Here is a 25,584-nt window from a genome sequence, read left to right as displayed (position 1 = left end):
CACTACTGAGTCTAACAATCCCTAGTAGAAGGTCGCGTCAGGTAACCTTTGAGCGACCTATGACCGTCCAATCATTAGCGATACGGTTAAATAGATTTAACCAATCGCACAACGACTACCACTTCGGGATCGGAGGGACTTGCAAAATATTCAGATCACTGACACAGATCTCTCCACAAACAAAAATCCGCATATAACACAGTTATTTGACCAGTATATACGCTTTAGGGTCTCTGTTTACATGGTTACAATGTTAATATTTGAGCAAGATAACATCCTTGAATATTGCCCAAAACACAGTTTTCAGCAACTGTTTACTCACCGTTGTCATGGTTGTAACGTGCGCAGTGTGCACCACGGTATCGTACGCTAAATAGCATTCTCAATTCGCGTTCGGGTACGAACATTTTCGATATAAAAAGTTCAAAAGGTATGTGCGAATATCCACTTTCGCGATTTGGTAAACGGTGTTCTGATTGGTCAATCTCAAAGGTTACCTGACTCGAGCTCCCATAAGGTTTTGTTAGACTCCGTTGTGGAGTGCAACGAAAAGTACAGAGGATAAGTGGTGGAGTGTAACGAAACACAGTGAGACTAAGTTTACTTAGACTGATGGCATGGGATGTGATTTCCCGACGTTCACACAACATCTCCAAATTTCTAAATATGTTTTTATCTAATTCTGCATTTTAGATAGGAATCGAGTAAAAGTATTCTGAATACGAATCCGACCAATGTTAAGTTAGTTTCGAAGTATTTTGGGGCAGGATAGTTAGCACATACTTGAGCACAGTCCGATCTTGGTGCAGGCTTGTTTGGGGTCGACTCCCTCAGCAAGGATAGCGATCAGTTGAGGGGCAAAGCCAGTGCACTGAAATATGGCGATGTCACATAAGAAACTGCAACATCTATGCATTAACTGACTGGGTTTGAACATGTGGGTGAAACTACGAGCGTGGGTTTCAGGGATTTGAATACACACACATATATACATGCGTGTCAGATGCGCAACATACCACTCTCAAAGTGACACTGGTCCGTGTGTGCCTAATCTCCAAGATTCTAGCATAGTATGGGAACGTGTCTTTAAGGCACACTGGCAGAACGTTACAGAATTATGCTTTATGTTACACAGAAAAGCCTAGCGAATTTACTATTTTTGGAACTAGACATGTGTAAGTCTATTTACAGTGTCCTTGAGGGGTTAAAGTTAAAGAAAATACAACTAAGTTATGTCTTTGATATCTTCTTGCAGCTCATTAAGGCAGCGCTGGATCTTATGCGTAATGTCGTACAGTTCATTGAACGTGAATAACGTATGTCTATTTACTGTATCCTTGAGAGGTTCTGGCAGCTCGTTACAGAATTTGGTGACTGTGGCATTGATGGCCGCCTCAGTCCTGTTCTCCTTCAGGTACTGGTCGATGGTGTTGATGAGGAACTCGCACAACTCACACCCAGGTCCCTGTAAATAAAGGCAGGGTGGTATGTACCTCGTTCTGCATGGTTAGACAGAATATGGTCAATCTTACTGACAGTAAACTACGTTTCTACCAAACAGGGCTATAAAGAATTTTTGGACATCCAGATGTGTTTTCGTCCCAACGACATGTATACTTTTCGAATTCGTATAAAGAACGGTTATAAGGAACTAATTCTAGTGGTAATGCTAGTTATTATAGCCAATTTTGTTTTAACCGTAGCAGTGTATCTTAATCATAACGCATGTAGATCTTTGTGGTAGATTACTTGTGAGAGACGGATCAGTACATGTCACCAATAGAACTTACAGCAGCTTCCTTATGTTCCTCAGGATGTTCCCGCTGATGTTCCTGTGCACCTGTGTAAGTATGGGTTCATATTTTCATGACAATTTTAGAACTGTTGTTTGGTATCATAAAACTTCAATATCGCAAGGCATTAATATTAATCCAAGATGTTTGCAATCTTGTGACATAACCTATTTCACTCTGAGTTCTTGTTCAAAGATTGATATTGTGACAAGAAGCTCTACTAACCTACCCATTTCGCCTATAGCTTCATGTTTACTGTATCTCTGTTACATTTCATGACCTGTATGTTTGAAATGAATTTTCGAAACAACATGCACTCTTACTTGAGCACAGTCCGATCTTGGTGCAGGCTTGCTTGGGGTCGACTCCTTGTGCCAGAATCTGGATCAGCTGAGGGGCAAAACCAGTGCACTGTAACGAAGAAGACACACCTGTAGACATATGCTTTTGTATAAGTGTTTGATGTTGAATATTGTTGGTACTTGGTGCAGGTCAAACACAACATAGGTTAGAGATTGGAGGAAAAAGGCAAAACAAAGACTCACGGTATCTTTCAGGGGTTCTGGTAGTTCGTTACAGAATTTGGTGACTGTGGCATTGATGGCCGCCTCTGTCCTGTTCTCTTTCAGGTACTGGTCGATGGTGTTGATGAGGAACTCGCACAACTCACATCCGGGTCCCTTTTGGTAATACAAATGACACTAGCCATTATATATGGCAGTGAATCGCAAATGGCTCGTGGAACAACCAACAACAATTACGCGTCATAAAGGGCTATTGGTTACAATATTCAAGAATATGTATCAGCCGTCCACAGCTATTTCTGTTTGAATCAATGATTAATAAACCAGAATACGCCTCGTTCGTTAAATACGTTTTGAAGCAGCTAGTTGTAAGATAAATGGTATCTGACAGATACCCGTTTAGAAAGTTCTAAATCATAATATTAAAAGAGCAAGGCACGTGTAAACAGGAGGCTACAATACATTGAAGTAAAAGGACATTTTCGTAAAGGTCAGAGGAACTGACACGAAACACGAAACTGTTCCAAAGAAATAACAAAGTGTTATCAATCAGAAGGGATATACTGAAAGTACTACAACGTTATGTCATGAGTTGGTATACTTTGTTCTCTTTCTTGACATGCTTTCATGACATGCTAATTGCCGAGAAAGATTCCCTTTCTTGTTCGAATTTCCAGTATTATTATAGCAAACTGAATGTCCTACCGCTTCGTCTCTGTCCACTGTGGTGGGCTCTTCGTTTACACTTTCTAGGGATAATGCTAAGAACAGAAGAAAGCAACTCTTAAAACTTTCCACCCACAAAATTCAAAGTCGAACTTGTTGCAATGGAAACGCAAAACATATTTTATCAAGAATTCCATAACAGCCAGTTCACCACCGGATTTATCATTGCGCCAAGTTTGGAAAAGAAATAATGAACGGTTTCTGAAGTTCTGCTACGGAAAAGACAAATGTGCACGGACGAACAGACGCACGGGGGGAGTGTATTTTAATATCCCGCATAATAAACGCGTTGCGGGGGATAATCAAAATTCTGTTTAACCCAATAGTTAACTGTAATAAGTGATTGATACAAGAACAATGACATAGTCAACCATAAATCATCTATATGAAAATTAAGTTTTGTAATCCGTACATGCGCACAGTCCAATCTTTACACAGGCCTGCTTGGGATCCACTCCGTCAGATAAAATCTTCACAAGTTCAGGAGCAAAGCCGTTGCACTGAAAGACATGAAACCAGTGAAAGTGAACATTGGATAACGAGTTCAGCCACACGTCACCACTCGCTCCTTTCTGAAACCAGAGAGAACATTCGTGGCCAACTCGTGTTATTCCGAGACACATTGAGGTTACGGAAAGGGGCGAGTGGTGACGAATGCTCGAAGAAGACGCTGCAAGGTATACATCTGAATGTCTGCGAGTGTTCTGGCAGCATTGTTCAACAACACTGGTGTTAAACTGAACTTCTGTACGTTGCATGTGCATCTTTAAGAAATCGTTAATACACATCAGTGGCAAAATGTGGTGCCCGGTGGTGTAACTGGCTATGCAGAGTTGCGTCCCTTGCGAATGTCTGAACCTTTTAAGTGATTCGTCACGATTCGTCCCGATCATGCCTCATGCATCATCACCATACACCCAAGAGAAGGGATTGTAAAACTCTCGTTTCCAAATTTGAACGAATCTATGGATAGTGCAAACACAGATCGGAATTCGGCGCTTAACAATGCAAATAATGTAGATATTTTAGTGCATTGCTGAATTTATTCAGCATGGGCTTCAACAGATCTTTTCCAAATCTCTCCAGGTTTTTAATCAAGGTACTCAAATGATTTGATGCATTTGGCAACGTAAGACAAAAGAATATCTTTATTTAATTTGGGGCAAATGAAAGTGATCAGGAAGACTGAATCTGATTGGTCAGTTAGAAAACCTTAGGAGGGATAAAACTCGAAAACACTGAGGTCGCTACACTTGAACAGGGATATGCCATCCTAGTTGGGCTTGTTCAGTAATTAGTTATCGCCCTTGCCTCGGGAAGGCGACGTTTCGTCAAAGCCGTGAACGTCTGAGACCTCTCTGGATCCTTTACAACATTAAGGAGACAGGTCTTGGTATGACGCGAATACTATGTAAAGTAAGGAGTAACACTGTTCAGTCACCCAGTCAATCATGGGAAATATAGCAAACAAAGCAAACAGATACCCCGTGTGATAACTGGTACCAATTGTGTTAAGAATGTTTCACGACAGGTTACTCACGGTATCCTTGAGGGGTTCTGGCAGTTCGTTACAGAATTTGGTGATTGTGGCATTGATGGCAGCTTCAGAACTGTTCTGTTTCAGGTACTCGTCGATGGTGTTGATGAGAAACTCGCACAGCTCACATCCGGGTCCCTGATGGCAATTTGGTAACCCAACGTGTGATACAGGACATTGACACCAACATGGCAAAACAGAAGGAAGATGGAGAATGCTGCCAATTTGTTTAGAATGACATCTGTCGTTTCTACATCTCCGTGTAACGTTAAAACATGCAAGGTGCAAGCATCCCGATTTTCATATGTTTGTTACTCACAGCAGCAACGTGTTGTTCTTCGTGACTTTCTTCATGTTCTACATGTTCCTCGACGTGTTCTTCATGTTCTACATGTTCCTCGACGTGTTCTTCGTGTGAACCTGGAAAAACGACCATTTACCTCAGGCAGGTTGTTTTTTCTGTACGTGCGCTTCCCATTGTTTTCTGTTCTGAAGATACTCAAGTCTTCTTAGTATTTAGTACTGGCGTATTTTATAGTCAATACTATTCGGGGCCAAAGGGTTGATGCACCTTCGATGTTTGTTTATGTCCTCCTCGCCTTTCAGGTACATCAACCCATACCCCCTTCGTGACCAGTGAACAACTGGGTGTGGGTGTGGGTGTGGGTGTGGGTGTGGGTGTGGGTGTGGGTGTGGGTGTGGGTGTGGGTGTGGGTGTGGGTGCATTTGTTCTTCTGAATACATGTTCCGGTTTTTTTTATCTTTTCTGAGGATACGCTCAGGCCTTCCTTTTCCCCTCTACAGCACATATTCAGACACATTTTTCTTTGAAGCACATTTTAGTGCTACACCTTCTGAAGTACACGTGAATGCGTGCAGGCTGTATTATTTTCCTGAGGAACATGTTCTTACTTGAGCACAGTCCGATCTTGGTGCAAGCTTGCTGGGGGTCCACTCCTTCAGCCAGAATCTTGATCAGCTGAGGGGCGAAGCCAGTGCACTGAAAAACGTGTATTATTGTATCTGACATTCGAAAGGGACCTTCAGTAGATTTAAAATACTATTTCTACACTGTCAAAATGAATGAACATACGTGAGATTATACTTCACGGTAAATTGTACAGTACCGTACAGAAATATACGATGCTTCATGTTTGATGTATATAGATATTTGGGGCTGGGTAAAAAATAGTATGAGAGATGAGAAAAACAACAACATTATTGCATAACAAAGACTCACGGTATCCTTTAGAGGTTCTGGCAGCTCGTTACAGAATTTGGTGATGGTAGCATTAATGGCCGCCTCTGTCTTGTTCTGCTTCAGGTACTGGTCGATGGTGTTGATGAGGAACTCGCACAACTCACATCCAGGTCCCTTGTGGTAATACAATGACATATAGGACATAGGCAGAAACACCAATAAAATCATGACAAATGGAAAATGCTATGGGAAGCTGTTATCATTAATATAAGTGAATCTTAACGTCGAGTAGACATTTGCATGAAACAAGAGACAGAAAGGAAATGGAAAAGCTACAGAACTAAGCATTTGGTGATTGATACTGCAGGTACGTGTATTATACATTTTATAATAATGTAGAATAACTGTTTGGATAGGTCGATCACTGACTCTTTCACAGATCTGCTACTCACAGCAGCAACGTGTTCTTCAAGATGTTCTTCATGTTCCACGTGTTCCTCGATGCGTTCTTCCTGTGAACCTGTGAAAAACAAGCATTTATGTCAGATGTGATTTCATACCGATTATCTCGGGCGGGGTCCTATCAGAAATGCAGTCCCCCTTTTACGCCCCTTAGTATCCGTGAGTGAGTGAGTTTAGTTTTACGCCGCATGCAGCAATATTCCAGGTATATGGCGGCGGCCTTAGTATCCGTTGTAGCAGACATTCGAGACTTCAAATATCCTTCATGTAATTATTCTCCTTGTGTATTTATCATTAGATGAGAATGTTAGCATCTACATTGACACGTCACATCTGATGCAGTAAGGAAGTTGTTTATCCATAAATGTTTGTCCGTTTATAGAGAGTGATTAGTTTATAATATATAATCAATACTGTATTTCATACCGAGATATATACACTACATCCATCGTGAGGGCAGTGACCATGGCCAATGGTGTATACAAATACTAACGCACTTTTCAAAAACGTCATAAAAAAGTTTACATGGTTACACATTTTCTTTTAAAGAACATGTCAAGTTGATCCTTGTATTCTGTGCAGAATATGTTCCAATATTCATGGTGTGCTTTTTTCTTGAAGAACGTTTCTCTTAAGCATGTGTCCTTACTTGAGCACAGTCCGATCTTGGTGCAGGCTTGCTTGGGGTCGACTCCTTGTGCCAGAATCTGGATCAGCTGAGGGGCAAACCCAGTGCACTGAAACACACAGAATTGTACCTGTGCTTAAAAGAGGCATTTAAGGACATATCAGAGGTAGATTCAAGAGACTGCCTCTACCCTAGAACACAAAACAGTAGTAATATACTAACTGAACATTTTTAATATGAGTATCTGGTGTTGAGGTAAACAAATCGCTTAGAGGCGAGAAGCAAAATTTCAGAACCGAGTTACAAACACTCACTGTATCCTTGAGAGGTTCTGGTAGCTCGTTACAGAATTTGGTGACTGTGGCATTGATGGCCGCCTCTGTCCTGTTCTCCTTCAGGTACTGGTCGATGGTGTTGATGAGGAACTCGCACAACTCACACCCAGGTCCCTGTAAATAAAGGCAGGGTGGTATGTATCTCATTGTGCATGGTTACACAGGACACGGTCAATCATATTGACAGTAAACTGATAGCCATTATATAAGACATTGGCACCAACATGACAAAACATTCGGAAAATGGAAACCACTACCAATTATTGTTAAAATTAGTGATTCTGAATCTAACCGCTCTGAAGACGTTGGGTCGAAAAAAATAGAACGGAAAACATGCAAGAGGAAACCTGACTTGACATGAGGCGCAGTCTACGTTTCTGTCTTTTACATCTTTGTACATCTTTATGTAATACCGATCATCGACATTTTCATTTTCTTTTACTCACGGCAGCAACGTGTTGTTCTGCGTGATGTTCTTCATTCTGTACATGTTCCTCGACGTGTTCTGCTTGATGTTCTTCATTCTGTACATGTTCCTCGACGTGTTCTGCCTGTGAACCTGTGAAAAAACAGCATGTACCACAGATATGATTTAGCTCAAGGCTTTTCTTAGACGAAGTCCTCTTTCACTTTCCTTGGACTCAGTTCTAGCAAACAATCAAGGTTATTCTATCATGGATATCCTCTTTGAAATCTATAATTTATACTACACTTGCCGTACCGTGATGAGCAGTGATCATACTTAAAAACGTTTATAAATACTATTATAGCTTTCGAAATGGTCACGCTTGCCTCAGTGTTCAGATACCAGAGCTATACATTTTCCTTTACAGCACATGCCTAGTCTATACACATGTCACATGTCACTGTCAAGAATCTATGTCGAAACGTCGCATTTCACACAATATATGAACTTGTATATCCGTACAAATTGTCATCATTATTCATCAACTCAACTTCTATTGTAGAAGAGGACAGTTGTCACTGTTCATTGTGTACTCTTTTCTCTGAAGCACCTGTCCTTACTTGAGCACAATCCGATGGTGGTGCAGGCTTGTTCTGGGTCCACTCCCTTAGCGAGGATAGCGATCAGCTGAGGGGCGAAGCCAGTGCACTGAAACATACATGGGGTTATTGTCTCCACTGGAAGTCCATATCACAGGTACATTCAAGAGATTACATCTTAACTCTGAAAAGATGAGTGTGTGAACAGCTTGCTGAACTGTTCAGTGATTGATCTTTGATGTTTATGGTACCTGGTGCCGGCCTAACGGTATACAATGAAATTAGGATATAAGTTTGGAAGACTAATGACAGAACAGAATAACCACAGACTCACTGTATCTTTGAGAGGTTCTGGCAAGTCGTTGCAGAAGTTGGTGACTGTGGCATTGATGGCCGCCTCTGTCTTGTTCTCTTTCAGGTACTGGTCGATGGTGTTGATGAGGAACTCGCACAACTCACATCCAGGTCCCTGTTGGTAAAACAATGACACTGACCATGACAGAAGACATCAGCACCAGCGTGACAAAACAGAAGAAAGATGGAAAACGATACCTGATATGATTAAAATTTGCGGTTGTGAATCTTTCCACTGGGTAGGCCCCACTGCCTATTACAATTTGGTATGATCATAACATATATGGAAATATCTACGTATTGACATTTTCATATATTTGTTACTCACAGCACCAACGTGTTCTTCTTCGTGATGTTCTACGTGTTCCACGTGTTCCTCGACCTGTTCTACATGTTCTGTCTGTTCACCTGTGAAAAACATGGACCGATTCAAATGTGATTTCATTCCAGTTTCCCAAGAATGAATATCAACTGATTCTTGCTCTTCTCATAGCAAACACCGTCTTACTTACTGTGGGTAGTGGTCGACCTTGTACACTAACATTCAATGTCAGCCCACGTATTTTGACATGTACCGTATGTCCCTCTTTTTACTTGCCCTTACATTTGTGTGTTTTTGTCTCACCGACGAGGCAGGAAACTCCCACCTTTTCTGGAACACCTGGTATTTGGTAGTTATTCATAAACAGGTGCTCAAGATACAGCCGACACCATACAGTTGAAACTGCTTTCAGCAGAACTATCTTTCAATAATGCAATGTAGATTGTCATTGGTAAAGACTTTCGTAGTTCTCTCAAATGTATACTATTTTACATGAGATATTTTTTCGCAGAGGCACCTGTCCTTACTTGAGCACAGTCCAATTTTGGTGCAGGCTTGCTTGGGGTCGACTCCTGTAGCCAGGATAGCGATCAACTGAGGGGCAAAGCCAGTGCACTGAAACACACATGGAAGTATTGTGTCTACTTACATAGGGAGCTCTTGGAGTCAATATCACAGGCAGAGTAAGGTGATTGTTGCTACACAAAGTAATAATCTGGGTGATGTCCTTAGGCCGTAATACACAAATGTAGATCATGAGTGAAATGGTCATGAGATTATAGAGCTGAAGCGTGGTAAAAAGACCCCTGGTACCATTCCTTCCCTTGCTATAACCATGCGTTTGTTGTGTAACGCTGCATATGTGTAACACCTGCGGATTGGACCAGACAGTTTACGTCTCAGTGTTGAAAAAAAGAGATTTATACGTCATCAGCCAAATCAGTTCTAATAGCATTCACATTAACTGGACTTACAACAGTCCTAGCCTGCTTGGGACTTGTGATAAACCAGAATCCCCTACCTGCCCTATAAAAAAAACAACTAAGTTATATCTTTGATTTTATGAGCAATGTCGTACAGTTCGGGGAACTTCAAAAACATATGTCTATTTACTGTATCCTTGAGAGGTTCTGGCAGCTCGTTACAGAATTTGGTGACGGTGGCATTGATGGCCGCCTCAGTCTTGTTCTCTTTCAGGTACTGGTCGATAGTGTTGATGAGGAACTCGCACAACTCACATCCGGGTCCCTAAAATAAGTTCATAAATGAGATAAATATCGGTTCATTTTACCAAAGAACCTATATTTATACACACATATTCATTAAACAACTAAAGCGGGATGGGAATACAATTTTGGTATGAAAAGCATGAAAATAGGTTCATAGTATCAAATGTCCAACTGAGAAGGTTCCACAATAGCAGTTGATAACGCGATCACTGCTGAGAGGTATAGAAGAATCCAGTAACGATTGGTGGTGCATTTGCTCCTAGCCGATACACATCCAGCTATGGTCTGTCTGCAAACAGTCACGCTCTGGCTGACCTAATCATAGATGTGAGGCTATCATGGAGGTCAAAAGCTAAGATGTCAGACCGAGCAAGCAAGGCAGACTGTGGTCGTGCTGTTAGTACTGAGGCTATAAGTGTTTACATATGAGTATGGGTAACTGTCACTGTTGCCTGCATGTGTACGTACGTCTTCCACAATCACTTGTTCCTCCTCCTCCGGCTCCTGTTCCGCTTCGTCTACCTCCTCCCGCTGAGGCTCCAGTTCAGGCTCATGCTCGGTAGCACCTACAACAGTAAAGCATTCTACAGTCTATAACGTCACTAAAGAAGAAGAATACTCCACCCTTATAATTGTAATACTCCACCCTTATAATTGTTACAAATGATGGTATTGCCCTGTGAAGATGAAATGGGCACCACACCGCCCACTACCCACAAATACTGGAATAGTTTCACGGAGAAATACTGAATGGTACGGCGCCGGAAGCAAACCGTACCTTATATGTCAAGTTATTTATGTTTTTTAACACTTGCGTGTATTTATGAAGTTTCACGAAGATACAAATGGGTTAAAATTTGCGCTTTAGTCATCCACTCATTTGAAAATAAAAATAATTTAAGGACCATGGAAAATATAACTTAGTTCAAGAAAATAACTTAGGCGTACACAGTCCAATCTTGGTGCACGCCTGCTCTGGATCGACTCCTTGGGCTAGAAGTTTCACAAGCTGGGGAGCAAAACCATTGCACTGAAATGAAAAGAATGAGGATCTCTTCAGATGACTAAAAAGTAATGACTTCCCTGTGTTTATTTTGCTTCTGGAGTTGACTACAGAACAACATCTGATAAAGCTTTTCTCATATGATGTTAAAGATACGGGTGAAAAGTTCTTACGGTGTCCTTGATTGGTTCTGGCAGGTCATCACAGATCTTGGTGACCGTGGCATTGATGGCTGCCTCAGACTTATTTTGTTGCAGGTACTGGTCTATGGTCTTGATGAGGAACTCGCACAGCTCACATCCAGGCCCCTGTTGATTGTCAATACATATCAACTTGTATACATCTCAGTAGTGATTCCTGTATTGTCTGGTCCAGACCCGATTTTGGTTACGAACAGCATACGGCTGTAATACTGTAGGAACACATATCTGCTCATGATATGGGCACAACGGTGCAATCAGTTGGCAGAGATTTCTTATGGATGTGAAAAGGGTTTTGTCGCTTCTATTTAGGTTTTCAGTGGAAAGATGACTATTTGTTTGTGATTATATGTCAGGGTTATGCCTTACGCTGCAGTAAGCAATAGATCTGCAACATATTCTCCTGAAAAGGGTCCATACCAAACAATCCGGGGACTGACTTCACGAATATACATGCGGGGCCGTAAAAAATCAGATATTATTCCACTCAGTTCTTACGACGAATGGCCAAGGTCAACTAAGGCACCTCAGATCGCAGATTACTCTTCGGTAAACTATAAATAAACATATGATCGTAGGTTTGAATCTTGTTCCTAACCGATAACGTGTAGGTAGGTCACACCCTACCACTCAGCATCAAGGTGTGTTTTCCAAGTGTCTATAAATCGAACTAATCCTTACAACACCAAGGCTCTAAAGTACTGTCTGAGATAGACAAAAGATGTTTTTTTTCACGTTCATCTCTTTCTCTTCCAGCCCTACTGACTCCACCTGTGAAACCCATATGTTGGCATCGTAAGGCCGACGACGCGTTTGTCATCCTCCACCCTGGCCAAGATCCAGACCAACTGCTACAACACCTGAACAGTCAAGACCACAGCATTAAATTAAATACTATGGAACCTGAAACCAACACCACGCTGCCATTCCTTGAGGTCCTTGTGACCCGCTTCCCTACCAACACACTCCAGACCACTGTTTACCGCAAGCCGACGCACACCAACCATTATGTAAACTACAACTCCAGCCATCAATCGCAGGTAAAGAATGGCATAGTATCCACTCTCACCAGGAGAGCCAAGAAGATCTGCTCTACTAGTCTCCAAGAGGAATTAAACCATCTCAAAGACGCGTTCATTGGCCTCAATGATTATCCACCCGAATCAGTCAGCAGGACCACTGCCTCCACCTTATCAGCAACATATACGCCAGCAAGAACAAGAACAGAGCCAGCACACATTAAAATCTCCATCCCCTACACTGGCAAGACTTCAGATTAGCAGACTCTTGAAGCAACATGCCAGTATAGAGACCACATTCTCCACTTCACGAACCTTCTACAGGCCAACCTTCTACAGGCCAACGGGTGAAGCCACTCCAAAGGCAGAAAATCCAATCCGAAAGATGTTGTCTACAAAATTGACTGTAACTGTGGACAATCACATATTGGCGAAATATCCTGGCCAATCAGCACCGGAGTGACAGAGCACCAGGCATCAACAAACAATCCGACAACAAATCAGCTATATCAGAACAGATTCATTCCAACCTAAGTCACAAATCAACTGGACAGAATACACACTACTGTCCACCAGCCAACTTCACCAAACGAAAATCAGCTAAGCCCATCCACATCAAAAGACACTGACTCCTGATCAGCCGAGAACTCATCACCGAACCCTAAGTGCTTGTAACCATGTTCCACTCTCCTGCTCTGTACACCCCACTGGCCTCTGCATGCCACCAATTGTCACTGGCCTCTACGTGTAATCCCTTGTCATCACTGTTCCTGTACTTCCTTACTACCTATTAACCAATCCCAAGAACTGGTATAAACATATCCATACGCTCCTGCCCTGTACATCCCATTGGCTTCTACATGCAGTCTGTTGTTAGTGGCTTCTGCGTGTACATACTGTGTTGCCCGGATAAGTTTCTGTTGTTTTTATTAATTATTTGATCTGTACTGTATATGCACCATCCTGTCTTATCTGCCTCATACTTGCTTGACAACGATACAAGAAGCTCAATCGAAACGTGGCTTCACATGATTAAAGAAGTTGTTTATCCATAAAGTTTGTCCTTATCAAATTTGAAGGATGCAGAGTAACAGCCTCTAAACAGTTTTCCTATTCCCGACAGTCATGCAACACAACTGTGCTACCTACAGCGCCGACCTCCTGTTGGGGTTCCATGTGAACCTCTTGTCTTACTGCAGGAAGCGTTGGGCGGAGACAGATCTTCAGATCCATACATACAGCACCGGCATCCTGAGCAGACAATTAGAATCACAACTTATACATGCATTTCGAGACTGAATAATGGCCCTGAGTATGCGAAGGTATCACATTACATGAGTACGTCCTCCTGACCTTTGCAGGGCCCGTGAGGATCCGGTTTACAACTGGATATACACAGCCCATGCTTGCCTTTATAAGCGAAAGTTGATATCATCCATCTTTTTTGTCCTCCGCCGTGATATTGCTGGAATATTGCTAAAATCGGCTTAAAACCATATTCACTTACTCTGTTGATGCATGTCATCTTACCAATGTTTATGGTAACGATCATATGTTTGTCTGATCCATAATCAGTCATTTATAGACTGGTTAAGTAGCTGAACTATTGCTCAGTAGGGGTGTCACGACACAGGTGCCTAACCATACGATACGTATCTCGACATCGAGATAACATATATCAAGACTAACATTTAATCCCATATAGACCACTGATATTATATTTTTAGATAACAAATGGGGAGGGTGGGGGCGATTCGAGCACATTCAATACAGAATATTTATAATTAACGACCTTAGGGCCGGACGCCGACTACAGCAATAATCGGACTATATGGGGACGGCCTGTAAATAATTTGGCCCAGACAATCCAGTGATCAATATGATAAGCATCGATCTATGTAATTGGGAGAAGTTACGTAGAGCAACGAGTCCAAGTAAACAAGCACTATGAGATCTAAGCACAATATCTATGATGTAATTGTAAAACTCACTTCATGGAACATGGTCTCCGCCACTCCATTACATACGTCGCAGGAGACAGCGTTCCAGGGAAGAGGGTGTTCAAGGGTGCCTTCTACAAATAGAAAAAAATGTTAATCTAACTCTCAACATAACAGATGCCCCACCGAACCTCAAGATAGCACTCTCTGGAAATTATTTTCGGGTTTTCGTGATGAATATGTTTGATAACAATTGTTTCGTCACTTTTTTTTCATTCAGTTATAATCTTTATTTGTACCTGCTGCATACATCACCATTGGTTTGCCACAACTGGATGTGCGACTGAGTCAATGAAGCGGGTAATCAAGCGGTAACAGTGTTCTTGTCATTCAAGTTATTGATACCTGCGATTACACCACATCTGATGCATGTTTACTTCATACATTTACCACGTTTGTACATCATAGCTGTGACAGACTTACCGGGGCAGACTTTAGCCTCAACACAGGCTTGGTGGGGGTCAACACCCTCTGCTAAAGCTCTCACGACAGCTGGGGCGAACTGGAGGCACTGCAACAAGACGACCAGATAGTAAGCTTGAGAACGCTAACCACCCATCAGAACACCATGGAACCGATCATGCTCTTGTACACTATAAGAATGACTGTCTGTAAGTCTGTAAGAACGACCAAGCTGAACTTTCCAAGCTGTATTCTGAGAGAGAATGCTCCTTCGTCACGCCTTTTTATTTATTTATTTATTTATTTATTTATTTATTTATTTATTTATTTATTTATTTATTTATTTATTTATTTATTTATTGTTAATTTTTAAAACGTTTTGTTTGTGTTTTTTTATAGTCAGTAGGTGGCGCATGTTGGCGCAATATTCGTGTGAATTCCATAAATACCTGTTTTCCATAAATATATATATGTTTCATTTTCAGGTTGATGTTCCTACATACATACCACAAAATGGTTTGGAATTTCAGTGAAGACCATAGTGGTATATGTTTCTGTTTGTTCCTAAAACCGTTTTGGGCAGAGGCGAGTGATCAGTTACAGCAGTATGTTACAATGTATATTACAATATGACCAGAAATTATTGAGAATTTTACGAATATATTTGATTGGATTGGTGTCATTCAAGAAAGATAACTCCGTTAATCCTTTTTTACTGGTTGTGAAAAGTTATCCCCCTTTCTTTACTTGCTGGCAGACGACAATTTCAGTGATCCTCAGGATGGATGATTTAGAGAAGGGGAAGTTGATTTTAGAGTATTATAACAAGGACATCAGATTAGTTAAATGATTTCAGATAGAACAGGAATCCCATTGTACAGCCAGTCAGTTTATCGCGTTTTGAAAAATATTGCAAATGAATATGACATTGAGCACCGTGGAGGCGCAGGTAGACCCAGAAAATTGACTGTCGGTGTCAGGAGACGGCTCGGTATTCTTCTTTCAGAAACAAACGAAGGAGTTTAGAAAACTTAAGGCTAGATATGACTGATAGAGGAACTGTGGGTATCTGTAAGGAGACAATTAGAACTGAGCTGCTTGCAATGGGTTGGCAGAAAAGTCGAGGCATTCCATCGCCGATCATGAAACCTGAACAAAAGGAGCGAATGTTGAACTGGTGCTCACAGGCACACAACTTTCATGACAATGGTGATTTGCTCAAATGAAAATTCTGTGTGGCTGTTTCCTAGTTCACTGAAATTCTGGACCAAACAAACTCATTAAACTTTGCATCAGCGCCCCAATACAGGCCGAAAGTTAACGTGTGGGGTGGCAAATCTGTGTTAGGGGCAACGTCCCTCTGTGTATTTGAAGGGAATATGAACAGTTAGCGGTAAACAGATATGAATCTGGAGTTCTGCTAAAAAAATACAATCTTTAAATTCTCGATAGTTCTGTTCATACAATACCTCTGACTTGAGTGGGTCAGGGAGACTGTTGCAGAAGCCGTAGAGCGTGTCGTTGATTTTCGAGATGGATGCATTCTTCTGGATATACCTCTCCACGACGTTGATGGCGAACTGACAGAACTCGCACACCGTTGTCTGTAACAACAGCATGTACATTCGTCAATCCACGATTGCTTCGTAGCTGACTGGAGGCGTTTCCAAATACTTACATTAACACACACACACACACACACACACACACACACACACACACACACACACACACACACATATATATATATATATATATATATCATTATAAAAGGTAGGGAATATTGAATTTACAAGATTGATAAAAAGCAAATGATGAAGCCAAGGAGGAAACAGATGAGGCAGAGAAATTAAGGGAAACTGTGACAATTTATTCCATTCCTTTTGGAAAATGTTTCATCTCTACCGGTTCACAATCTGATATATATTACTTATGCTGATATGCAATGGTTAGTGGTATGCTCGCAATGAAATATCCCCTACTTTTTTCAGTGGTATATACGGTGAGTCTTCAGAGGTACGACAACTTTATCAATGGTTGCCTCTTCATGTTATGCTTTACATCAGACAACGTTTTTATTATTTCTTATTACTTTGGTGAAATCTACAAACACGGGTATGACGTTAGTAAAGAGAAAAATAATGAAGCCGAATCTGGGATCCACGTTGCATGTCCGTGGCATGTGACGGCAACCAAAAGCGATGTGTGAGTGAAAATGACATACTCTTTCCACTTGTTCCACCTCCCCTTCTTCGTGTTCCTGGTGTCCCTCTTGTTCCACGTGTTCCACGGGGCACATCTCTAGAGTGCTGCACATGACGTACGGATGCTGGGGAAGAGACGGCAACGTCATCTACTACACCCCGTAAAGCAAGACCGTTGCGCTTCCGGTGAAAACGGAAGCACTTTCATCGAGCAACGTCATTAGAATGACATTAGACGTAACTGAAGGTCGACGAATAAGTAGGGTTTCCTGATTAACGGTCACTGACATTTCGACGTTTAAATGTATGCACAAATCCTTACCAAGTCATTTCCTTCACTGTATATCATTAGATTTGTGTTAAGTGTAACTCACGACGTTGTCGGCGAGGAGGGACAGCATACTAGGAGCGACGCCGTGAACGATGTCTCGACATTTCTCACTCTGGCCCTCGACTAAACTCTCGCAACGAGACATCAGGCCGCTCACCACCTTTGTCTGAAATATACAACTGACTTTCAGTATACTTATGTCACAAATAACAGCTAAAGCAAAATATACTGAAGAGCAAAAGAAATGCATTTCTTTTTGTCAAGAATTTAAATAGAAGACATAAACATGAACGCTTACATTTACTGCGTTTCTTTTGCTGTTCAGTACTGATATGTAGTAATATTATAGTAGCGTATCGCATGATATTTTATGTCGCTTTAAACAGTATATCAGACTTATCACGGCGTGAGAGCTTAATGCGGAAGTGATTGTGGACGTCTGGTGTTATGCGAGACATAGATGTTAACTTAGGGCCCCTGAAGATCAGTGCTAGAATTGATGTTCAGTAATTGATCTTCAGTGATCGATGCTCATGATACTGATCACTGCATTCTCCTGTCCAGACCTGACTATCTACATGTACATGTATATACCGTCGCCATACAGCTGGAATATTGTGGACTGTGGCGCTAAACAACCAGCCAAGCAACGAACCAAAGACAATAATCTGGCTTTCTGGATCTTGGCCTGAGAAAGGGATGCAACCCTGAACAGAAAACAGTGCCGCTGTGGGAGACAGTACCGGGTATAGTCTTCTTTCATGTTTCTGTGAATCAAAATGTAAGTAAACCTCATTGTTTTTGTTACCTGTATATTTAGATAAGTGAACGCATCGCTGGCCACTAGCAAAAGGTAAAAAAAGAAAAGCAGCATTGACCACTTTGGCAGAACTTTAAGGTAAATGATTTTTTGGTGTGGTTACTGGGTACTGTAACCGACATGTTAGAAGATGGAGTGAAGCAACTCATTCAATATTCGCTGAATATGAGTGAAATAGAACATTGTCCAAAATGAGAAAAACAGGGGCGCTGAAACACACCACTACCATGTTTGATTCAAACGCCCAACTTTCACTATCAAAATTTCGGGTGTTCCCATACTTTTTGTTTCAAGTATATTTGTTACACGTTTTGGGTGAATGTCAAAGGTGAACCAGTGTGAGTGAGTTTAGTTAGTTTAGTTTTACGCCGCACTCAGCAATATTCCATACATATGGCGGCGGTCTGTAAATAATCGAGTCTGGACAAGGCAACCCAGAATGAACATAGAACTGGCCACCCGTTGACGTCAGTTGGCTCTTATTACAAGCATGGGTTAGTGAAGATCAACACTAACCCGGACCTTCACGGGTTCGGGCGTGACCCAGAAAATGTCAATCGTATGCCTAAGTCCATTGCGATAATTCAGTGATTGTATACATAAAATGCTTATCACCGGTGCTGGTGAGTACTCACAAGTATCAGGGTAGGAGGGCACCTACAGGGGCACAAGAGGTTAGGGTCTAACGCGACGTAGTACAAGAGGCCGTGTTATCACCGGCGCTGATTTGTGTCAGTTTGTCTTAGGTCCAGGTGATATCAGTTGGCCAACTTCTATCTCTTGATATCGATAAGATGCCATTTGTGACTGCCGAGTTAATCGATCGAAGTCGGGGAAAGCGGTGATATTGCGGCGTTAATCAATATAGGATAAATGACATTTCATTCACATTTTGATATTGAAACCGGTCATTATTCTATAATTACTACTGTATAACAAATTGTTACCAAATGATATATCCAAAAAAAGGTTTAAGTTTTAATTATCTTTTATGTTACAAAAGGTATCATTACATACGTTCCATATCTCTGATAAAGTAATTGGATAATAATAAACCATGCTATTTCCGACTGAAAGTGGAAATCATGTGTATAATCATGGATGAATGATAAATTCACGTATGTTGAATGTAATGATTTTAAGGGCACTTCGTCTCCTTCACAACGAAGCGGGAGTACCAACAAACTCAACTATCAACCTAAAGCCTTACCCGGCAGAATTTCACAATCCGTCAGAATATTTGTATCTGTATGTTTGTTCCATGCAAGTCTGACATATTTTTTCCTAATATGGTTCTAAAGCCTTATTCCAGCTATTTGACGGTGGTCTGTAAATAGTCGAGTCTGGACCAGATAATCCAGTGATCAACATCATGATCAAAATCGATCTACATAAATGGAATGAATGTGTCACCCAAGTCAGAGCCTGGCTTCCCAATCCCGGCTGTTTTAAAATAGAGCAAAATGGATGGGTACGATTTTATTAATTTTAGTTTTTTTATTCTTGGTCATTTCTACCAAAAAAATACGTTATCTTTGTATTCCAATTGGTACGAGTGAGTGAGTGAGTGTGTCTTTTACTCCAGCGTTATCATGGCTGGGTACACCTGTACTAGCTTGAACGCTAACACGAAACATTTGATTGCGTTGTGTCATTATTCATGAACATATATACTTCCTCTATATTTTCACTAAAGGATCATAATCCAAGACAAATACTTAACTATCTTGAACCGGATCTGTGCCGTGACCAAGTTCACTGATTCATTCGGTTACATGATAAACCGCCAAGGTTAGCTGATGTCAATAAACTTAACATGTATATCATAGCTGAGTTTGGTCACTTAATATTTACTCTTCAAAAACAGAAGGGGAACCTGAACTTTGAAGTCTGGTAGAAAGAAAACCCATTGAGGAACGCTACAATGACATTAATCTTGTGTATGCAGCATCACTTCACGTTATCACCACACGCAAACACAAAGCATGTGAAACACGTGCACAAAGTGGGAGCTTCCAACACTTGCGTAGTGTGTCATTATGAATCTTGACGTTTTTCAGGCAGGTCGATAAATCACTGTAGACTAATTTTCCTGATAATTTTCTTGCATCTGTGCATGGTCAGGGTTTTCAGCGTCAAATCACACACAACTGACTGAAAATTGTAAACCTGAAATGTTCATGTCATACTACAGTCACCTAACAAGTCGATTTACTGAAAGAATAGCTTTACTTTGAATGAAATCCATGTGGTGATGCATTTTCAAAATATCTGTGATTATTGTATCAACATTGACTCAATCCCCAAAATCTCCAAATTTCGACAATCGTACATTGAAAGTGCAGTTCCCCTACTTTTTAAGAGTATATTATCAGCCTAAAGTCTATAATAGATGGGTCAAATCTATTTTCATACATACTTTCCCCTGTCCGACTGTTTGGTGGCTTAATTACATCGTTATATATTTCTACACGAACAAGAAAAGTTCACGCCAAGCTCAGCGGGCGTAAAGCAGCCAAGTGGATTAAGTGCTCGTTCGTCACACCGAAAACAAATGGTACAATGGGTACAATGAGTACAATGGTACAACAGTCCTGGAATATTGCCATAACATGGAGCGTAAAAACCCAGGTCACATAGATCTAGTCCAGAGCTACAGGGTGAACTGAGTTATGTACGCGTTTGTGTTCACCTCAATTGGGTATTTGCTCTATTCACCAGTACGCAAGCTAATGAATTGATATTTTTTGTGTGTATGCTTGTTAGATCAAATTTATCGAGTATTTACAAAAATTCAAGCGTACCTTTACGCAACAGACTTGAGGAATTGAGTTTTCACATAAGTACTTCAGTAATTTACGACAATAGGCAGCTTATCTGTAGCACTGCGTGACTCTCTGACTCTGTCGGACTCTCTGACTCACTTACCCTGCATCAAAAGCTCACTCACATATTCGCACGCATGTTAACATTTTTAACTCGCACGCCCACACCAACACCCAGACCCACACGCACACGCACACGCACACGCACACGCACACGCACACGCTCACGAGCACCCACCTGTGTATCTTCTTTCGACAGGACATTGTGCAGATCCTGCGTGAGGTGTTGACAGATGCCACACTTCAATTCGTCAGCTGTGCGGTCTATCACCCTCACAGGCGACCCTGGAGAGGTACAATAGAGTGTCAGCAGGGTCGATATATCACAGTTAAAACATGACACAAAAACAAAATACATGAATTTTACAATGATTCAAACGGCTGAAAAACAGGCACAGTTGTCAGATGGAAACATAATTTCAACCCTATCACAGTTCCTGCAGTCCTGCGGTGCCATAGAGTTTTCCCATGCTGAATCTGTAGGAGAGATTCATCGCTGGCCAAGAATTTGGTTCGTAACCAGAGAGGTTCGTTCTCTGTTTGGGCATTTTAAAAAATAAATAAAAAAATTAAAAGTCTAGACTTTTACAATCGTACATTGTTTTCATATGCTTTGATTAACATGTGTTTCAATTTGAAAGAAATCTGTAAAGATTCACCGATTTTGTTCAAATTTGCTTTGTTGTGATTTCAAGATGCTGAGCTGAAATTTCATGTTTATATTTCATGATAACATTCAAATATCAAGTCAATGATTTAGAAATTTCAACATAAGTTTATGTCAGAAAGAAATAATAAACCGAATGGCAATTAAAGACTTCCGTGCGATTCAGTACACAGTTTCAAATAAGGAATGGAACTTGACCTCCATTGAAAACTGGCATGACCCTGAACCCATTCCTCTGAAAGTGGACCACAGACTGCACACACACATACAGAGAGAGAGAGAGAGAGAGAGAAAGACGCAATCTAGACTTTTAACTCTCATATACTATTTACGTATTATCTATGGATGTGGAGCTATCTAGCGACGAGGTTTATGTGTTATTTCCAACAACGATTGGGGCCGTAGTCTAGACAACACAAAACAGTGATGAATATTATGAACACCCTCTCACGCCATAGGAAACGATGATACACGAGGAACTGGATCCAATAGCGGGAGTCTATTCTAGTCGGATGGATTCACGATGGGTTTTGCAATGTATTTGTTCGAACTCTGAATGCATGTTCACAAGCGAAATGTATCTCGTCAAATTGCCTGATTACAGATATTGAGGGGCGGTGTCGACCTGGGGATGTGATGTAGGTTCGATGATCTTAGCTGTTCTGTTTCATGTAAACACTGATCTAGTTTTATTTTACATCTAGAGAGTATTCATTTCAGACATTCGGTCATTTTCTGGTTATATGGTTTTAACACGCTTTTAGCGAAATTTAAGTGATACCACTTACATGGAGATTACATGCCCTCGTGTTTTGTTTGACTAGTGATGCACACTATTGCAATTATCCCTAAAATAGCATTTATAAGTGGTCCATGTAAGGACAAACTCTGCCAAAGACGTAATTAGTGAACACTTTAACCACAAGGCCACCCAACGACCCGGGGGCCTACACACTAAATTACAAGAATACTTCATCATGGTCTCCTACAGACGAGTTTCAATAATTCTATTTCAAACATCTTCGAACAATTGGTGACCAACATCAATGTAATACATAGTAACACTTTCTCGGTCTCCTGTAACTTTACATAGATACTCTAGGAGCGAGGACTTGTCACCATTGGTTGTCAACAATTGCTGCTCCTTGTCCTTTTATCAAACCACAGGTAAAATGTAGCGCAAATAGGGTTGCGCAGCATAAAGAATATAACCAGTCTTCTTAGATGCGCGCGAAGCGAGCTGAGGTTTGCAACGTACTTCCCTCGCTTCGGGTCGAAATAATTTTTCATGTCAAAGTAAAATATCGCCACCATCAATGGTATACGCCCATTTCATCACTGCATCGTCGCATCCATGAAGACTGGTCAGTTTCTTTTTGCTGCGCAACCCCATTTCCGCTACAGTTCGCTTGTGATCAAATAGGGGAAGTTTTCCTAGGCCTAGTCAGTGAAGACAGCTAATCGTCACTTGTCATCTGCAGCCATAGTACTGATATATCAAACCCGATATCCACAAACTTGAAAGATGTATGGTTAGCATCACTTACTCAAAATATTTAGCAAACACAAAGTGGTTGTGAAGATATCTCATTATATTGCTCTCTTCACATCTACCAAGGTGTTCTTAGTGTTAACAAGCGGACTTCTTGACATCCATAGAGATGTTCTTAAGATATATCTTATGTATAACGGACGATTCGCCTTGACATCTACAAAGGTGTTCCTAAGACATCTCAATGTAAAGCTAACAACCGAACCGTCCTGGCATCAAAAAAGCGATTCTGAAGTCATTTTAATATGTAGCTAAACTTTTCGTCCCGTACCACCCTATTTTGACTGCCATATTAAGACATATTATCGCCAGGTTAACCAAAAAGGAATTGGAAGGAACATGGAGTTGTATGTGAATACTACGCACAAAACCACGAGCGAAACCACCTTTAAGACTTGACGTGAATAACGGTGAAATTACACCGCTATGAACAGGATCAATATTGCAGGACTTTCACCCTTCTTGTGAAACTCACGGACCAAGGGCTGGGGTATTGAGCTGACAAATTATATGTCATTATCAGCGTGGATCTGGAATTTTATTCAACGATCACTGAATGTTTGTGTAACCAGGGGAGGCAACTGTTCTAGCTGGATGATGGCCGCTTGGGGTGTCCACCTGTTTGGTATAACCTGACGGGTGGGATGTATAAACTGTGCCACGTTACCTAAACTGTTGCTACTGAAGTGGATTAGCTAAAGATCGGAAAGCAACTTCTCGATGACACAGATACGTGTCCACGTGCTTGAATAACAAACGAACATTTTTTCTCCAAACATGGTGTTTTCAAACAAAAGCTGTATATGTCATGAGTATAATCTAACGGGTGGATGCGTAACGTGTTCTACGTTATGTAAACTGTTGTTACGTATACTCAAGTGGATTAGCTGAAGATCGGAAAGCAACTTCTCGATGGCATATATAGCGATTTATTTGAAGCATTTACGTTACGTGTCCACGTGCGTGAATAACAAACGAACAGTTTCTCTCCAGACATAGTGTTTTCTAACTATAGCTATATATGTCTTGACAGATCCTACTCCTACATCAGCTTACCTGATGCAAATGCAGCGGCGATCAAGACTAGAAGGAGTTTCATGGTTGAAACCTTTGTGACACCTGCTTACTCCGGCTGCTTATGAGTAAGTGACCGAGCTGTCTGTATATACGTACCAGGGTACAAAGGCTGATCATCACATGGCGTTAGTGATAAGATAGGGAATATCTGTCTTTACCTCATACGTCCATCAATAGATCACTTCGTGCTATTTCTGATGTCACTTGCGGGTTGTCGTGACGTGTTGCTGGCGAAATTAAACCAACCGTATTAATTCAGCTATTTTGGAAGGGACTGCATAATATTAAAACAAAGCGTGCTGTCCGGCTGATCATAACCTTGATGACAGTGTGAGCAGCTCCGACCTTGGAACGGAGTGTGTTCCAAATTCCAGCATTAGACTTGGACAAAATGTTGCCGGGAGGCTGACCACCTTCATTAAACAAGAACAGTATAATGTTTATTTGTTGTGTAAAGCAGGGTATATGAAGCAGGGGTGATACTTCTGATTGCGGAGATTATGTAGATGGTTGACCTTTCTGTTGACGAGATTATGTAGATGGTTGATCTTTCTGATGACGGGGATTATGTAGACGGTTGACCTTTCTGTTGACGGGATTATGTAGACGGTTGATCCTTCTGTTGACGGGGATTATGTAGATGGTTGATCTATCTGTTGACGGGGATTGTGTAGATGGTTTACCTGTCTGTTGGCGAGGATTATGTAGACGGTTGACCTTTCTGATGACGGGATTATGTAGACGGTTGACCTTTCTGTTGACGGGGATTATGTAGATGGTTTGTCCTTCTGTTGAAGAGGATTATGTAGATGGTTGACCCTTCTGTTGACGGGGATTATGCGGATAATTGATCCTTTTGTTGACGAGGATTATGAAGATGGTTGATCCCCCTGTTGACGAGAATTATGTAGACTTTTGATCCCTCTATTAACGAGAATTATGTCACAAGGCCGATCCGTGTATTGGTGGGGGATCATATAGCACCATCTTTTGTTGATGGGGAGTTTGTGACAAGGTTGATAATACTGTTAACGCGAGTATATAGCAGGGATGGCGATGGGATGGGGAGTGGGGCCCTTCTGCAGCCGAGGTGACGTAGCAGTGCTCATCCTTATGTTGACTTGGAGTACATTGCTGATCCTTCTGTTGATAATGAAGCATGTGGTAGGACATACACGACATTTTACGAGGATTCGTAACTTGCAAGAAGTCCATTGTCACCTCTAATCGTTTGGATGGAAGGCGTGCAAGATAGGAGTATGCAAGGATGTATTGGACGGGAATTTGGAGGTACTGATGACCACTGAT

At 41.3% G+C, this 25,584-nt stretch overlaps 1 protein-coding gene across 2 annotated transcripts in view; it reads right to left on the bottom strand.

Annotated features, from left to right (window-relative positions):
- The window catches only part of LOC137283579 (uncharacterized), a 31,451-nt gene extending 7,091 nt beyond the window's left edge, over positions 1 to 24,360 (bottom strand). Inside the window, exons 1-31 of one of the 2 annotated variants that reach the window (XM_067815155.1) lie at positions 24,256 to 24,360; positions 21,159 to 21,265; positions 17,319 to 17,441; positions 16,965 to 17,069; positions 16,210 to 16,344; positions 14,762 to 14,849; positions 14,330 to 14,412; positions 13,488 to 13,589; positions 11,293 to 11,427; positions 11,065 to 11,146; positions 10,585 to 10,682; positions 10,001 to 10,135; positions 9,415 to 9,502; positions 8,894 to 8,973; positions 8,546 to 8,680; positions 8,233 to 8,320; positions 7,653 to 7,765; positions 7,186 to 7,320; positions 6,893 to 6,980; positions 6,234 to 6,301; positions 5,821 to 5,955; positions 5,493 to 5,580; positions 4,900 to 5,000; positions 4,584 to 4,718; positions 3,456 to 3,543; positions 3,023 to 3,078; positions 2,339 to 2,473; positions 2,117 to 2,204; positions 1,791 to 1,840; positions 1,331 to 1,465; positions 784 to 871 (exon numbers count right to left, since the gene is read on the bottom strand). In XM_067815155.1, coding sequence (XP_067671256.1) covers positions 784 to 871; positions 1,331 to 1,465; positions 1,791 to 1,840; positions 2,117 to 2,204; positions 2,339 to 2,473; positions 3,023 to 3,078; positions 3,456 to 3,543; positions 4,584 to 4,718; positions 4,900 to 5,000; positions 5,493 to 5,580; positions 5,821 to 5,955; positions 6,234 to 6,301; positions 6,893 to 6,980; positions 7,186 to 7,320; positions 7,653 to 7,765; positions 8,233 to 8,320; positions 8,546 to 8,680; positions 8,894 to 8,973; positions 9,415 to 9,502; positions 10,001 to 10,135; positions 10,585 to 10,682; positions 11,065 to 11,146; positions 11,293 to 11,427; positions 13,488 to 13,589; positions 14,330 to 14,412; positions 14,762 to 14,849; positions 16,210 to 16,344; positions 16,965 to 17,069; positions 17,319 to 17,441; positions 21,159 to 21,265; positions 24,256 to 24,298 — 3,130 coding nt within the window. In that variant the 5' untranslated portion in view covers positions 24,299 to 24,360. The remainder of the gene's footprint in view (positions 1 to 783; positions 872 to 1,330; positions 1,466 to 1,790; positions 1,841 to 2,116; positions 2,205 to 2,338; positions 2,474 to 3,022; positions 3,079 to 3,455; positions 3,544 to 4,583; positions 4,719 to 4,899; positions 5,001 to 5,492; positions 5,581 to 5,820; positions 5,956 to 6,233; positions 6,302 to 6,892; positions 6,981 to 7,185; positions 7,321 to 7,652; positions 7,766 to 8,232; positions 8,321 to 8,545; positions 8,681 to 8,893; positions 8,974 to 9,414; positions 9,503 to 10,000; positions 10,136 to 10,584; positions 10,683 to 11,064; positions 11,147 to 11,292; positions 11,428 to 13,487; positions 13,590 to 14,329; positions 14,413 to 14,761; positions 14,850 to 16,209; positions 16,345 to 16,964; positions 17,070 to 17,318; positions 17,442 to 21,158; positions 21,266 to 24,255) is intronic. The other variant, XM_067815156.1, reaches the window with a different exon arrangement.
- Between the last annotated feature and the right edge of the window lie 1,224 nt (positions 24,361 to 25,584).

The sequence above is a fragment of the Haliotis asinina genome, chromosome 5 (assembly GCF_037392515.1).
Source record: "Haliotis asinina isolate JCU_RB_2024 chromosome 5, JCU_Hal_asi_v2, whole genome shotgun sequence".
NCBI lineage: Eukaryota > Metazoa > Mollusca > Gastropoda > Lepetellida > Haliotidae > Haliotis > Haliotis asinina.
The sequence above is the reverse complement of the archived record's forward strand: the minus strand, read 5'-3'. Positions and strand labels throughout refer to the sequence as shown.